Source organism: Rutidosis leptorrhynchoides, chromosome 6 (assembly GCF_046630445.1).
Source record: "Rutidosis leptorrhynchoides isolate AG116_Rl617_1_P2 chromosome 6, CSIRO_AGI_Rlap_v1, whole genome shotgun sequence".
NCBI classification, from domain to species: domain Eukaryota; kingdom Viridiplantae; phylum Streptophyta; class Magnoliopsida; order Asterales; family Asteraceae; genus Rutidosis; species Rutidosis leptorrhynchoides.
In genome coordinates this window covers 6992661-7010219 of record NC_092338.1, presented here as the reverse complement: position 1 = coordinate 7010219, position 17559 = coordinate 6992661, and the positions used below count along the sequence as shown (strand labels likewise).

The window sequence follows — 17559 nt, the reverse complement described above, 5'->3', positions numbered from 1 at the left end:
ACTTATTTATTTATTTATTATTATTATTATTACTATTATTATTATTATTATTATTATTATTATTATTATTATTATTATTATTATTATTATTATTATTATTATTATTATTATTTTTATCATAAGTATTAGTATTATTATTGGTAGTATTATTATCATTATTATTAAACTTATCTTTTTATTAAAAACTACAATTATTATTAAAAGTAAAATTCCTACTAAAATTATTATTTTGTTATCATTAAAAACTATCATTTTATTTATTAAAATTATCATTATTAAAAAGTAACATTTTTATTATTATTATTATTACTATTATTACTATCATTATTATTATTATTATTCTTAATTTAGTATTATTACAATTATTAATTTTTGCAAACATAAAATATTTATATAAAAATATATTTATGTATACTAATATTACATAATATTATATTTTAACTAATATAATATTATTGTTACAATGTTAATTAAATCATATATCAAATAAGCATTATAATATATTATAAGTATTAATAATATTATATATAAATATTAATCTTAATACATAGCTAAATATATATAAAATTGTTCGATTACCATAATATGTGTTAACATATATATAAATGATATAGGTTCGTGAATCAGAGGCCAACCTTGCATTGTTCAGTTCCGTCGTATGCATATTTTTACTACACAATATCGTATCGTGAGTTTCATTTGCTCCCTTTTTACTAAATGCTTTTGCAATATATATTTTTGGGACTGAGAATACATGAAATGCTTTTATAAATGTTTGACACGATTGACACAAGAAAAACATTCCTCGAATGAATTATTATTATATAGACAGAAGTTTTGTAAGTTATTATATCGAATATTTCTCCCTGATTATTATAGCTTGGTAACCTAAGAATTAGGGAAATGGCCCCTAATTGACGCAAATCCTAAAGGTAGCTACCGAGTTTAACACCCCCACCCAGAATGTTCACTAGACAGAAGAACTAGTGGACGTGGTGTTTAGTACTTCGAGGTTTATATATTTAATACAGACTGAAAGTTCTGTTTATTTTGGGGATATTCATGATGCGCATTAAATGTTAAGGTCGGTTATCAAGCAAAGGTTATATATAGAAGGAATGATTTTATACACAAGTTATGTGTATGTTATTTTGTACACGAGATATGTGTACGGTTATTAAAAATCGCGAGGCAACATACGAGAGAGAAAAGGATACGAACCTACTCTGCCAAGCATTTATGAAAAATGGTTTCGTACACGAGATATGTGTACTGTATTTAAATCTTGAGGTCTATCAAAATTACTGAATTTTTATTGTTTATGATAAACTTATGAACTCACCAACCTTTTGGTTGACACTTTTAAAACATGTTTATTCTCAGGTATGAAAGAAATCTTCCGCTGTGCATTTGCTCATTTTAAAGATATTACTTGGGGTCGTTCATCGCAATGGGACCAGATGTTATTGCATTCGTCCATATGGATTTGGACGGGTCTTTACATTTTTAGATCTCGAAATTAATACAACTGGAGCGTAAATCGATTGTTGTTATACGTTTGGCCATCACAAATACTGCTAGTGCTACTGCTAATGAAATTGGTAGCTATAAATTTATTAAACAATTAACAAAAAGAAAGGATGCACAACTGAGAATCTTGGGCACCGCGAAGGAGATAAAAAATCAATTAAGTATCTCTAAGGCCATACCAGATTTTCAATGGCGGAGCCATGATTTTACGGTGACATTATTTAGTAATAAATTTTTTTTCTTATAAGATAACAATGATATTCATTTTGTCAACAAAATTTCTTGCACGGTTTTGAGTTTCACACGAGACATCGGACGATTTAATTCAATAAATGTGAGGTGTGAATGAATGTGGATTTAAATTATACTCCGTATGAATTGGATTTGGGTACTATTTATTTAATTAACTTGTTGATATAGTTCATATGGACTTAAATTAAGATGGGTCAATTGAGGAAGACTTGTTAGTTTTAATGGACCTAGTATAAATACAAATTTACTATATATAATAATGGGCTTATTAAATTTGTTGAGGGTGGCATTTCCACTTTTGGTCACCCTATTGGCTCCGCCTATGCAGATTTTAACAATTCGTTGGTATGTACGTATTATTATTAGTGCAGTAGTGAAAATGGGTTCTTAATATTGTATTCAATTGAAGCGAGATTTTCAAGATCTGAAGACGGCAATGGTGTTAAAGGTTGATGATGGCAGTGGAAGTGGCGGAGGTTGAAGATGGCGGTGGAACTGGCAGAGGTTGAAGAAGGCGACAACAAAAGTTGTGGTTGAAGATGGTGGTGATTAAATATTTGATCTAAACTACACCTTTGATTTTAATTATGGAAGATGAAAGGAGATGATATATGAAAAAGAAGGAAGAGAAAGAAAAAAATGGGTTTTAAAAGAGAAAAATAGAAAAGAAGATAAAAGATAAAAGATAAAATTAAATTAAATTGTTTTAAAAAATGATTAAAAGACTGAAAATACCCTCGAAGGATTCGCACATCAGTTACTTTAACAGAAAAAATGAACGGAAGGTAGACGGAGGGATGACCGGAGTTATAAAGTGCAAGTTCAGGGATGACGCCAACAAAAAAAAGTTTAAGGAAGATTTAAGAAGACTGGATACAAATTTAGAGATAAGTGTAATTTTGTCAACTTTTTTTTTATTTTTTTCTGATTCATTTCTTTTAAAATGTCACCTAGATAGGGTCGTTCCTCGCCACCCGTTTGACCAAGTCTTTGACCAGGGAACGGGATAAAGGCTAATTTAGGAGACAGCGAGAGAGCAGCAAGCCGTCAATTCGACCTCGTCGCCACCTGTAAGAAATTGGCTTTTTGGATTTTTTTTAGACTAGGCTTAAGGTTAAACGTAGCTTTAGTCCAACTTTTAAAATTGTCCCTATTTTCTAATACGGTTTAATTAAATTTACCAAATCATTTCAATTCAATTAATTTGCATAGATCTACAACCGTTAGGGTTTTGAATCGATCTTTAGTTCAATCTGTAATGTACTATTTCATTTCATTTTTTGTTGATTGTAATCACGTTGTATGATTGAAATTGTTGCAAATTATAGGATTTAAAGGTTAAAAAAAAAATGTTGACGAAATTTAAGACGGAGAGTAATAGAGTTAAAGGATCGAGTATTCATAGTGGTTTGATCCAGCTATGGGATTACAGAATGGGAACATTGATTCATAAGTTTGATGATCATGTCCATTACAATGTATTACAGCCGTTGTTCTTGATTATAGATGTAACTTGTGCTTGGTGATACAACTTTAATGTTTGGAGTTTGTGACTTGCTGATTAATTTAAGTTAAATCTACTCTGTTATTTTCTGGTGGAATTGATGATGTTGTGAAGTATGCCCTTGAAGGTGAACTCATTTCATCCCAATTGCCTTTAATTCTACTGAATATTTGGCGCATTAATGGTAAGTACTGAAAACATTTATCAATTCTTTCTACTAGTAGTTTGTTTCAATATTTTTTGAACAACATGCTGGATGTATGCCAATTACAGGTGCTAATTCGGACCCATTTACTTATATTTACATTGGTTTTAATTACTCCGTATATATTATTGCTAAAGGGTCAAACGAGTAACTGCGTTAATAAAAGAACATTCGAAGGTTTCTATCCTAATTTATGATTGCCCACAAGCATACAACCTTGTAAATAATCTAATCAAAATGTTAGAATACTATTGTGATAATATATTTTAGTTAATATATTACGTTACACGTTGTTTGCATTTATATTACTCATTTGATCCAAACCTGTTTTGACTCGTTACTGTAACATCCCGCCTTTTTCCATTTACTTTTCCGTTATACTAATATAAAGTCCGTTATATGTTTATAACATCTCCCGTTGATACGCGTTTTAAATTATCTCGTTTAGGTAATTCCCGCACCCGAACGAAAGTTGAGGGACTAAACTTGACAAGGGATCAAACCCTTGACTAGGTCAAAGGGTCAACCCCTTTCACCCATTCATTTCCACCTCCATCTCTCTCTCTTTCTCTCTAGCAAGAACACACACCCAAAACCAAATTCATTCAATCATCATCTAAATCCGATCTAGGAGGCTTACAACAAAATAAATTACATATTCGTGATCCTCTCTTCATCCTCTTCATTTTGGTACCAACTTCATCTCGTTTGGGTAACATTTCTAAAACTCTAGATTTCTCTAAATTCGTGTTTTTGACTTGAAATGGTGTTAGTTAGTGTCTATGGCTCATTGTGATGTCGTGTATGTAATTTGTATGCTCGATCTCGTTGTTTTAGTGTAACTAGCATGAACTTGAATTTTGGTGTGTTGTTCTTGAATTTTGGATGATCATATGTTGTTAGATGTTAAAAGTTGATGTTTTAATTGTGTTACTAGCATCACTAGCTTCAATTTGATGTGTAGGTTGCTTTAGAAAACTTCATGAACTTGATTAGTGATTTTGGTGAATTTGGGTTAGGGTTTGATGAACTTGAAATGGACTTGTGATGCATTGAATACCATGGATTATTATTGGTAAGTGTTTAGTTGGATTGTATGCTTGATTACCTTCGAAACGGCATATCATTCATGTAAATTGGTTGCCCGAATCATTGAATTGCATTTATGAACTTGTATGCGGTTAATGTTAAGCATTAGATGCGGTTTTGGTTGTTGTAATAGGTAGATTGATTGATGAAATGTGTTTAGTTGTTTTCCTCGTCAAATTACCTTCCCAACGGTATAAGGTACTTGTCTTGATTGTTTGCGGATCATAAATGGTGATTGTTTGAAGTTAGGTTCGTGCACAAAACTTAAAAACTGCCAGAATTCTCTGCACAGGTACCCGCGCGGCGCGCCATATACCCGCGCGGCGCGCCGTTTGGGTCTGTCCAACTTGGTCAATTTTCGAATAATGTTTGCTATGCTACGCACCTCCGATTCACATGTAACTTGTCCTAGCATGTTCATACATGATTAAAAACCTCAGAAAAATAGTTCGGGACACGACCCGAACGTGTTGACTTTTTCGTTGACTTTGACCGACCAAAGTTTGACTTTTTGTCAAACTTAACCAAATGATTTTGCAACCTTCCTAACTTGTTTATATACTGGTATCTTGCATGAAACTTGACAATTTGATTTCACATGCTCAATAATCGAGTCGTAACGAGCCATAGGACTAATTGAACATCTTTGACCTATCGTGTTTACCGTTATTGATACAAACCTATTGTTTAGGTCAAGACTAGCATTGTTCTTTGCACACGTTTACTTGTCGAAGTACTTTACTACTCGTGCATTCAAGGTGAGATCATAGTCCCACTTTCACTCTTTTTGAACTTATATTGGGATGAGAAAACATAAACGATTCTTTTGAACTAAGTGAACACAAGAACGGGAAAACAAACATTCTACATACGAGTTTAGAACAAAAATCCTCAATTCGATTATCATTAGTTACACTTGCCGGGTGTAAGCGAGAACTTATGTTATATGGCCATATGGGTTGACAACCCTCATCTTTGACGGTTCGCTACCGTCTACGGATGAAATATATTTTCGAGAATCAGTGTTTGTTCTAGCACTAAGTGATGGGGTATACAATGGAAGGAATGTTAAGCTTTGATAATTGGGTGCTCGTGAAACAAACTTTTGGAATGTATTACTATTATTTCATTGATGCAAATCTTGTGGTTCACTTGTACTTACTTACTTAAACCTATGATTTCACCAACGTTTTCGTTGACAGATTTCTATGTTTTTCTCAGGTCCTTGAACGATACATGATACATGCTTCCGCTCATTATTTTGATACTTGCATGGGATGTCGAGTATATATGCATACATGGAGCGTCTTTTGGATACTTTTAAATTGTGTCGCATAAGTTTCAATTGTACTTAAAACTTTGTATCGTAACTTGTGGTGGAACAATTCTTGTAAACTTGAACAACCTTTACATTTGAAATAAATGCGACATATCTTTTTGGTCAAACGTTGTTTTAAAGACTTATGACCACGTAACGGGACCTAAGTAGACGGCGCCGTCAATGACGATTTGGTCGGGTCGCTACAGATGGTATCAGAGCGTTGGTTGTAGGGATTTAGAGTTCATTAGTGTCAACCCCGAGTCATAGGGTACATTGGTGAGTCTAGACTACAACCGGCATATAGACTTGAAGTAGGAATTACTTGACTACTTGTGCATTTATACTCGAACGCTTCTACTCATATCTACTCTTGGTTCATCTTAATCTCACATTGTTTAATTTGATTGACGCGCCACCTTGACTATATGAAATGATGTCGAATGCACATATGAATCAGGGTAATATAATTTCCGGGATTATATTACGGTGACTCATATGAACGTTCCGACATTATGACATAAAGAATTTAAGGCGAGTCGAGGAAAAACTTCTCTTTATCTTTATTCTATATCACGGTTAGTATTATTGAGAATACTAATCAATGATATTCTTGTGTCTTGAAGGAACAATGGCTCCTCGTCGTGTACGCCGCAATGAAACTCCCGAACAAGCTCTCGAACGGATGATAGCTACCGCCGTAGATGCGGCCATGGCCGGTCACTCATCCAACAACAATAATAATAACAACCACAACAACAACAACAACAACAATGGAGCCGGAAACTCAAACGAGGGATGCTCCTATAAAGCTTTCATGGGGTGCAAACCTCACACTTTTGATGGAACCGGGGGACCGGTCGTGCTCACCCGATGGTTTGAGCAAACGGAAGCCGTCTTTAGCATAAGCGGTTGTCGGGACCAAGACAAGGTCAAATACTCCACTCACACCTTCGCCGGTGTCACTCTTACATGGTGGAATACTTATGTACAATCGGTGGGTACCGATGAAGCTCATGCCCTCTCTTGGGCCGATCTAAAGGAAAAGATGATTGTTGAATATTTTCCGCGCGAAGAAACCCGAAAGCTTGAGGAAGAACTAAGAGCTTTGAAAGCGGTCGGAAACGATCTTAAAGCTTATAATCAACGCTTCGCCGAACTATCCTTGATGTGTCCTAATCTTGTTAACCCCGAATCTCAAAGGATTGAGCTCTACATGCTCGGTCTTCCAAAAAGCATCAAACAAGGGGTGATGTCATCCAAACCCACTACTCATCAAGCCGCTATGAACATGGCTCGCCAACTAATTGAAACGGTTGACGAAATCGTAGTTCCGGCATCTAAGGCCGAGGATAAATCGGGCGGCAACAAAAGAAAGTGGGAACCCTCCCAATCAAGCAACAACAACTTTGCCAAGAAATCTTTCACTTTCGACGGCAAGAAGGGTTATGCCGGGAACCTACCTCTTTGCAACAAATGCAACAAACATCACTTTGGTGAATGTGGCAAGTTAATTTGCCACCGGTGCCAAGGAGTTGGTCATAAGGCCAACGATTGTAAAAGTGCCACTCCCGTTGCTCGAAAGTGGCCCAATGTACCAAAGACGGGCACTTGTTACGAATGTGGTCAAACGGGTCATTATAGAAATGCATGCCCAAAGAAGAAAGATAACCCCCACACGCGCGGTCGAGCTTTCAACATCAACACCGAGGAAGCCCGGGATGACACTGAACTAGTCACGGGTACGTTCCTTCTCAACAATTCTTATGTCTCTTGCTTATTCGATTCAGGTGCCGATAAATGCTTTGTATCCAAGACTTTGACTCATTCTTTTAGCACTCCACCTCTTCCATTAGATACCACTTATACCATTGAAGTGGCTAACGGGAAACTATTAAGTGCCGACACGTATTACCAGGGGTGTACGATAAACATTTTGGGTAAGGAATTTGAAATTGATTTGATACCCATGGAACTAGGAAGCTTTGATGTAATAATCGGTATGAATTGGTTAGTCAAAACGAAATCTCACATTCTTTGTGATCTTAACGCAATCCGAATTCCTATCGAGAATGGTGAACCTTTGATTGTTTATGGCGATAAGAGTTGCACCAGACTCAACCTCGTTTCGTGCCTTAAAGTTAGAAAACTGCTCCGTAAGGGTTGTTTTGCGATCCTTACCCACGTTAAGAAAGTCGAGTCCGATGATAAGCATATCGATGATGTGCCAATTGTTAGTGACTATTCCGATGTATTTCCCGATGAATTGCCGGGTCTTCCGCCTCATCGACCGGTTGAATTCCAAATCGATCTTATTCCGGGATCCGCACCCGTAGCACGTGCACCATATAGACTCGCTCCATCTGAAATGCAAGAATTGCAAAGTCAAATCCAGGAACTACTTGATCGTGGTTTTATCCAACCTAGCCATTCACCTTGGGGCGCTCCGATTTTGTTTGTTAAAAAGAAAGACGGATCCCTACGAATGTGCATTGATTATCGTGAACTAAATAAATTGACGGTTAAGAACCGATATCCCCTTCCTCGCATCGATGACCTCTTTGATCAACTACAAGGGTCTTGTGTATATTCGAAAATCGATCTCCGCTCGGGTTATCATCAATTGAGGGTTAAGGGGGAAGATGTCTCCAAAACCGCTTTCCGAACTCGTTATGGTAGTTATGAATTCCTTGTCATGCCATTTGGTCTCACTAACGCACCGGCGGTGTTCATGGATCTTATGAACCGCGTGTGCACACCGTATCTCGATAAATTCGTTATTGTGTTCATCGATGACATATTGATCTATTCTAAAAATGAAGAAGAGCACGAACAACATCTCCGACTTGTGCTTGAACTCTTGAGACAAGAACGACTTTATGCCAAATTCTCCAAGTGCGAATTTTGGTTGAAGGAAGTTCAATTTCTTGGTCATGTTGTAAGTGATCAAGGCATTAAAGTCGATCCCACGAAAATCGAAGCCATTAGCAAATGGGAGACTCCTACTACTCCTACTCACATTCGTCAATTTTTGGGTCTCGCCGGGTACTATCGTAGATTCATCGAAAATTTCTCTTTGGTTGCACGTCCTCTAACCGCATTGACTCACAAGGGAAAGAAATTCATTTGGGCGACCGAACATGAATCCGCATTCCAAATCTTGAAAACGAAGCTAACCACCGCTCCTATCTTGTCACTTCCCGAAGGCAATGATGACTTTGTTGTATATTGCGATGCCTCAAAACATGGTTTTGGGTGTGTATTGATGCAACGAACGAAAGTCATTGCTTATGCTTCTCGACAACTCAAAATTCATGAACGAAACTATACGACACATGATCTCGAACTCGGAGCCGTTGTCTTTGCACTTAAAATGTGGAGACACTATCTTTATGGAACCAAGAGTACTATCTTCACCGATCACAAAAGCCTTCAACACATTTTCGATCAAAAACAACTAAACATGAGACAACGAAGGTGGATTGAAACCTTAAACGATTACGATTGCGAGCTTCGTTACCATCCCGGGAAGGCAAATGTAGTAGCCGATGCCTTAAGTCGAAAAGAAAGAGCGGTGCCTCTTCGTGTCCGAGCCTTAAACATCACCATTCACACCAACCTTAATAGCCAAATTCTGGTAGCCCAAGATGAGGCTCTCAAGGATGAAAACATCTCTCTCGAACACTTGAACGTCCTCACCTCTCGATTCGAAGTTAAAGAAACCGGACTCCGATATTTCGCCGGAAGAATTTGGGTGCCTAGTTATGGGGATCTACGAAGCCTTATTTTAGATGAAGCCCATAAGTCACGATACTCGATTCACCCCGGTGCCAATAAGATGTACCACGACCTTAAACAACTATATTGGTGGCCGAACATCAAAAGGGACGTAGCTACTTATGTTTCCAAGTGTTTGACATGTTCCAAAGTCAAAGCCGAACACCAAAGACCGTCCGGACTACTTCAACAACCCGAGATCCCGCAATGGAAGTGGGAAAGGATAACGATGGATTTTATCACCAAACTACCAAAAACGACGGGCGGTTATGATACCATTTGGGTTATTGTTGACCGTCTCACCAAATCCGCACACTTCCTTGCCATGAAAGAAACGGACAAAATGGAGAAACTTGCACAACTTTACATTAAGGAGATCGTAGCCCGACACGGTGTACCTTTATCGATTATCTCCGACCGAGATGGCCGTTTCGTTTCTAGATTTTGGCGTACTTTGCAAGAAGCGTTGGGAACGCGTTTAGACATGAGCACCGCATATCATCCTCAAACCGATGGACAAAGCGAACGTACAATTCAAACCTTAGAGGACATGTTACGAGCTTGCGTGGTTGATTTCGGAAAAGCTTGGGACAAGCACTTACCTCTCGCCGAGTTCTCTTACAACAATAGTTATCACGCGAGTATTAAAGCCGCACCTTTTGAAGCGCTATATGGCCGCAGATGTCGTTCACCTCTTTGTTGGGCCGAGGTAGGCGACGTGCAAATCACCGGACCCGAACTCATTCACGAAACCACCGAGAAAATCGTTCAAATCCGAGATAGGCTTAGGACGGCCCGAAGTCGTCAAAAGAGCTATACCGACAAACGACGCAACGATCTTGAATTTCAAGTCGGTGACCGAGTAATGTTAAAAGTCGCACCTTGGAAGGGTGTAATCCGTTTTGGGAAACGCGGGAAGCTAAATCCGCGGTATATTGGTCCTTTCGAAATCTTGGAGCGTATTGGAACCGTTGCTTATCGTTTAGATCTTCCGCCTCAATTGAACTCCGTTCATCCCACCTTCCATGTATCTAACTTGAAAAAGTGTCTTGCCGAACCCGATATCGTCATCCCTCTCGAAGAACTTACTATTGATGACAAATTTCATTTTGTGGAGGAACCGGTTGAAATTGTGGACAACTCCGTCAAGACATTGAAACAAAGCCGAATTCCGATTGTTAAAGTCCGTTGGAACGCCAAAAGGGGACCCGAGTTTACTTGGGAAAGACAAGATCAAATGCAAAGGAAGTATCCTCATCTATTCGTGAATTCGGAAACGCAAGATCTCGAGGAAGAAACAACGACTACTACGCCTACTTAAATTTCGGGACGAAATTTCTTTTAAGGAGTAGGTAATGTAACATCCCGCCTTTTTCCATTTACTTTTCCGTTATACTAATATAAAGTCCGTTATATGTTTATAACATCTCCCGTTGATACGCGTTTTAAATTATCTCGTTTAGGTAATTCCCGCACCCGAACGAAAGTTGAGGGACTAAACTTGACAAGGGATCAAACCCTTGACTAGGTCAAAGGGTCAACCCCTTTCACCCATTCATTTCCACCTCCATCTCTCTCTCTTTCTCTCTAGCAAGAACACACACCCAAAACCAAATTCATTCAATCATCATCTAAATCCGATCTAGGAGGCTTACAACAAAATAAATTACATATTCGTGATCCTCTCTTCATCCTCTTCATTTTGGTACCAACTTCATCTCGTTTGGGTAACATTTCTAAAACTCTAGATTTCTCTAAATTCGTGTTTTTGACTTGAAATGGTGTTAGTTAGTGTCTATGGCTCATTGTGATGTCGTGTATGTAATTTGTATGCTCGATCTCGTTGTTTTAGTGTAACTAGCATGAACTTGAATTTTGGTGTGTTGTTCTTGAATTTTGGATGATCATATGTTGTTAGATGTTAAAAGTTGATGTTTTAATTGTGTTACTAGCATCACTAGCTTCAATTTGATGTGTAGGTTGCTTTAGAAAACTTCATGAACTTGATTAGTGATTTTGGTGAATTTGGGTTAGGGTTTGATGAACTTGAAATGGACTTGTGATGCATTGAATACCATGGATTATTATTGGTAAGTGTTTAGTTGGATTGTATGCTTGATTACCTTCGAAACGGCATATCATTCATGTAAATTGGTTGCCCGAATCATTGAATTGCATTTATGAACTTGTATGCGGTTAATGTTAAGCATTAGATGCGGTTTTGGTTGTTGTAATAGGTAGATTGATTGATGAAATGTGTTTAGTTGTTTTCCTCGTCAAATTACCTTCCCAACGGTATAAGGTACTTGTCTTGATTGTTTGCGGATCATAAATGGTGATTGTTTGAAGTTAGGTTCGTGCACAAAACTTAAAAACTGCCAGAATTCTCTGCACAGGTACCCGCGCGGCGCGCCATATACCCGCGCGGCGCGCCGTTTGGGTCTGTCCAACTTGGTCAATTTTCGAATAATGTTTGCTATGCTACGCACCTCCGATTCACATGTAACTTGTCCTAGCATGTTCATACATGATTAAAAACCTCAGAAAAATAGTTCGGGACACGACCCGAACGTGTTGACTTTTTCGTTGACTTTGACCGACCAAAGTTTGACTTTTTGTCAAACTTAACCAAATGATTTTGCAACCTTCCTAACTTGTTTATATACTGGTATCTTGCATGAAACTTGACAATTTGATTTCACATGCTCAATAATCGAGTCGTAACGAGCCATAGGACTAATTGAACATCTTTGACCTATCGTGTTTACCGTTATTGATACAAACCTATTGTTTAGGTCAAGACTAGCATTGTTCTTTGCACACGTTTACTTGTCGAAGTACTTTACTACTCGTGCATTCAAGGTGAGATCATAGTCCCACTTTCACTCTTTTTGAACTTATATTGGGATGAGAAAACATAAACGATTCTTTTGAACTAAGTGAACACAAGAACGGGAAAACAAACATTCTACATACGAGTTTAGAACAAAAATCCTCAATTCGATTATCATTAGTTACACTTGCCGGGTGTAAGCGAGAACTTATGTTATATGGCCATATGGGTTGACAACCCTCATCTTTGACGGTTCGCTACCGTCTACGGATGAAATATATTTTCGAGAATCAGTGTTTGTTCTAGCACTAAGTGATGGGGTATACAATGGAAGGAATGTTAAGCTTTGATAATTGGGTGCTCGTGAAACAAACTTTTGGAATGTATTACTATTATTTCATTGATGCAAATCTTGTGGTTCACTTGTACTTACTTACTTAAACCTATGATTTCACCAACGTTTTCGTTGACAGATTTCTATATTTTTCTCAGGTCCTTGAACGATACATGATACATGCTTCCGCTCATTATTTTGATACTTGCATGGGATGTCGAGTATATATGCATACATGGAGCGTCTTTTGGATACTTTTAAATTGTGTCGCATAAGTTTCAATTGTACTTAAAACTTTGTATCGTAACTTGTGGTGGAACAATTCTTGTAAACTTGAACAACCTTTACATTTGAAATAAATGCGACATATCTTTTTGGTCAAACGTTGTTTTAAAGACTTATGACCACGTAACGGGACCTAAGTAGACGGCGCCGTCAATGACGATTTGGTCGGGTCGCTACAGTTACAGTAACAGCACACTTTTTAACACTGTTCCAGTAGATAGGCTATGACTGCTATAGTGAACGTTTATCATTCTCTCTGACGTCACAGACGCACAGCCTTGATAAAAATTTATTGCAACTAAAAAACGTGTTATTGATCCTTCTCTGTTTTCCAGACACAAAGGCTTGGGAAGTGGATATATTGAGACGAAATGTAAATAATGTATCATGTGTTATGTTTCTCACCAAACAAGATATTATAGTGTCTACTCAGAATACGAAAGCATCCATGTCTGGGACGTGACTAAAGATCGTTTCTTGAAATTTTATGACTTCTTAACTTAAATAGAAACACAAGTGATGCCAACTCGGTGGGCAGGGTCCATTTCTTTAAATCAGGGCCCACATACTCTTTCATATAGTCCTACTGAAAATGCGGTTCTCATATGTTCGGATAATGATGGAGGGTCTAATGAGCTGTACACTGTACCCAAAGACAGCTTCAGCAGGGATGATACGATCCATTTTGTGAAAGATGAAAGAACCCGTTTCAATTTAGCTCTTTATAGTGGCAATATTCAGATAGATAGCTGTTGCTTCAGTTAAGAAGAGATAGATGAGAAGGATCATACCCTATAAACTATGGGTCATTGCTCTCAGGAATTGGTATAACCGAAGTCTGAAGTTCTATTCATTGCCCACGAGAAATAAAATTTTCTCCAATTATCTTGCTGATTGTTTCAAAACTAAATTTGGGTTTACTTTGTTTTCATGGCCAGCATGAAGTACGATTTTCTTCTTGCTGCATCTTCATCGAATATTTTGTAATTTATTTGGTAAGAGTCTCTCTGCAGTCTGCACTTTGAGCGTCAACGGTGATTCTATAATTTCCTTGCAGTTTTATGATGATTAACTTATGTTAACTTTCCCATTGCAAATTCATGTTAAAAGTGTAGATGTGTAAGCTTCTTCTGAAATGCAAATATACTTTGGCGCAAGTGATCCTTCTCACTTACTTTCAAATTTTGCTATAATTCCTGGGTTTTCTAAATGTAGCCCTCAGTCGTTAACATTCATAAAAGTGTTGTACATAGCAGTTATTTGTTTATATCAAAGTGACAATTATTTAGTTATACAATACTTTTCTGTTGTTAACAACAACTTTTAGGGTCACGTTTAAAAATATCTTTAATTCTATTGACTCCTATAGAAGAATGCTTTGTTTATGATCGTAAGCTGAATTTGTCTATGTATACTTAGTCCATTTAGGCTTAAGTACATCTCTATATATGATTTACAACTTTAATATACTATAGTTATATCCTCTATTTACAGTTTTTTAAATTGGGAATTTCCTTTTAATTACATGCTAATGCGGGTTGGTGAAAGGTGGTGTATAACATGCCCAGGACCATGAACTGCCTTATCCTCGAAGTTTATATCTAGTTATACAACATGATTCTATCTATATCAACACATCATGCCTATCAACCCTTAGACGATGGTCCCGTGGTACAAAGTAACTTTGTTAGGTTCCAACCTTCTTAAAGAACTCATAGTTACCCTTGTTACATTCGGCATCCTAACACCGAATCATGCAAATGAGGTAACTCATTTCTATATCACATGGATCTTTTGCAGTTTAATTGCTTAACATGCTCTAACCACATCATATAAGATGTTCTTAATCTCCCGCCGGTCCCAAAATATAATTGCTAGAGGTGCACAGATAGGCAGGCATGGTAAGTGGTTAATAAGGGTCTGGGTCCTAAATGGTCATTTTTTCTGTGGGTCAAAATGGAGTGGGTCAAGCCAGATTAACAGTTTGCCTTTCTATTGTAGTAATTTGTCTTAAAGTTAGTAAATTTGTAACTTACAATGGAAAAGATCTACTATAACAGTAATTTAATTTTTTAATAAATTATTTAGAAATATTTACGCATTAGAGAACAAATATCCAGCGATTTTTTTTAGTGCGAATCGAGTTAAACGGTAACACAAACGTGAAAATGAGTTGTTGCTGGTAACAGTCGTGTGGTGACCGCGACCCGGTGGTGACCACGACAAATGCATCGTGACCGGGATAGATGCATTGCAACTGCCACGATTGGTCAGGGAACGAAAGTTCTGGAATAGCCTTCATCACAACCATGATGGGCCTGTTGCGACCGCGACATGCGTCAAACGAGGGATGAATTGGTTTCGACTTATGACCCCTCGTTGTGTCGCGATTCTAATTCGTTTTTTGCACTATAAGTACCCCATATGTAACATGCAATGTATACCTTTGAAATTTATAATAAGAATACTCTTTGGTTGGCCGACGATTAAAGTAATCAAGTTTAATTACATATAACCTCGTTATATTTCCGTGTTTTTTACGTCTTTGCTAGTTTCTTCGTTTCTATCACATTATATCCGTTTATTGTCAGTGGGTTTGGTAACTTAAGGTTATCAAGTCTTGTTAGGGCTCACCTATTCGTTCCTAACAATTTTTAATTGTTAGACGTGTTTGTAGTTAAGCTAATGTTTATATTCGGCCCATTTGATTTACTTGACAAAAAACACAACTCAATTTAACGAATTCATAACTGGATCGAAATTAACACATCCAATAAATAAAATTCCAATAGATATTACTTATAGACAGGGTTCAGTTGTACCGGTTGGAAACCAGAATATTATTTTATGGTTTTAGTTGTCTAAATTCCTAATTGGTTGCTGTATTTGCAAGAAAAAGTTGCATGAAATACTATAATCAGTAGGTAGGCATATGCTAGCTTAAAGGGGATGGACTGTATCATTAACAAGCTAGGATAACTAAATAAATTTTGCATGGCCTGCAATTTTGCAGGAGCTTTGTTTCACACTACTCCATTATTTTAATTTTTATGCAGCAAAACCTAATAAAGACTCTTGTTTATATAATTTATATGCATGCTAACTCAACTTTTGCTACAAGACTCATTTGGTTTGTGGCTGGGACAGAGTGTATTTTAAGGCAGCCCCACCCTTTTTCCATGATTTGGTTAAGGCTGGTGGGGTGGGGGTGGGCTGGGCTACGTCTAGTTGTCATACTCAGTGCTATAAACTATAATATGTCCTTATAAATTGAGGACATGAATGTACATCAAGGACTACAGTAGATCCTGCTTTTTTCGATCAAAAATGAAAGTAGTACTTGTTACCTGCTTGTGGGTTCTTTTCGTTTTCGTGTTCTATAGTGTAAACGGTGATGAAAAAGTTGTTAGGAACAACATACCACAAGAGAATGTTACTATTCTTGAGACGTCTAAAGGTGTAGGAGTTAAAGAAGTAAGAAACAAAACTACTAACAATGTAGTTATCAACAATAAAGGAAAAGACAGTGGAGGTGGTGGTTATGGGTGGGGGTTTGGTTGGGGATGGGGCGCTGGTGGCGGCGGCGGAGGTGGTGGTGGTGGTGGCGGTGGAGGCAAACGAGGAGGAGGTGGAGGTGGTGGTGGAGGAGGAGGAGGAGGAGGTGGTGGTGGATGGTGGAAATGGGGGTGTAGGAGACACACGAACAAGAAAAGGCGTCAGCATTATGTTCATCATGGTGAGCATAGAAACTTTAATCCAGTTGGAGAAAATTATTATGTTATTGGGGAGTTTGCAGAGTGTATGGGAGAAGGGCAGTGTAAAGGAATGAGATTGGACTGTCCGCTTCATTGTGGCGGGCCGTGTTACTACGACTGCGTTAGTATGTGCAAACCTCATTGTCGCCATGGCCATCACTAACCGCCTCAGAATGTTCATTTGTCATTTCGATGTCAGATTTTAGTTCATTGGATTGAAAGTTTTGCAGAATTTGTTGGGTTTGATGTTATATTTACTCTTGAGTTACTATTTGGGTTTCATTGTATGGTTAATTCGGTTTATGAATTGAACATTACTGATTATTATGATTAATGGTATGATTTTAAGGTGTTGCTTTTGGGAACCATGTAAGTGTTTTGATAATGGAAATCTGTGGAGTATGCATGGACATTTTAGTGAATGATGTTGATAACTTTTGCTATGTTTACTAATTTACTTTTGTTAACGTCAAAACTCAAAAGTCACATCTAAAAGCTTAAATTATGAAGTTCTTTAACCTTAAACTCCAGACAAAAAGATCATTTTCCCAATCCTCTCATTTCCTTTCTTTTCCACTTAAAATAAAAACTAAAAAATGTCTTTTTGTTATAATTCAGTAGGCTTATAACTACCTTTAATGGTTATAAGAACAAAGAGAGAAGAAGGAGAGAAGAAA

The 17559-nt window shown here is 37.4% G+C and overlaps 1 protein-coding gene across 1 annotated transcript; it reads left to right on the top strand.

The window, feature by feature from the left end:
- Nucleotides 1–6610: 6610 nt before the first annotated feature.
- On the top strand, nt 6611–17068 carry LOC139856158 (uncharacterized). The gene is made up of 2 exons (XM_071845407.1): nt 6611–6669; nt 16607–17068. Exons 1-2 carry the CDS (start codon nt 6611–6613, stop codon nt 17043–17045), a joined length of 498 nt encoding a protein of 165 aa, XP_071701508.1. The 3' UTR covers nt 17046–17068.
- Nucleotides 17069–17559: the final 491 nt, after the last annotated feature.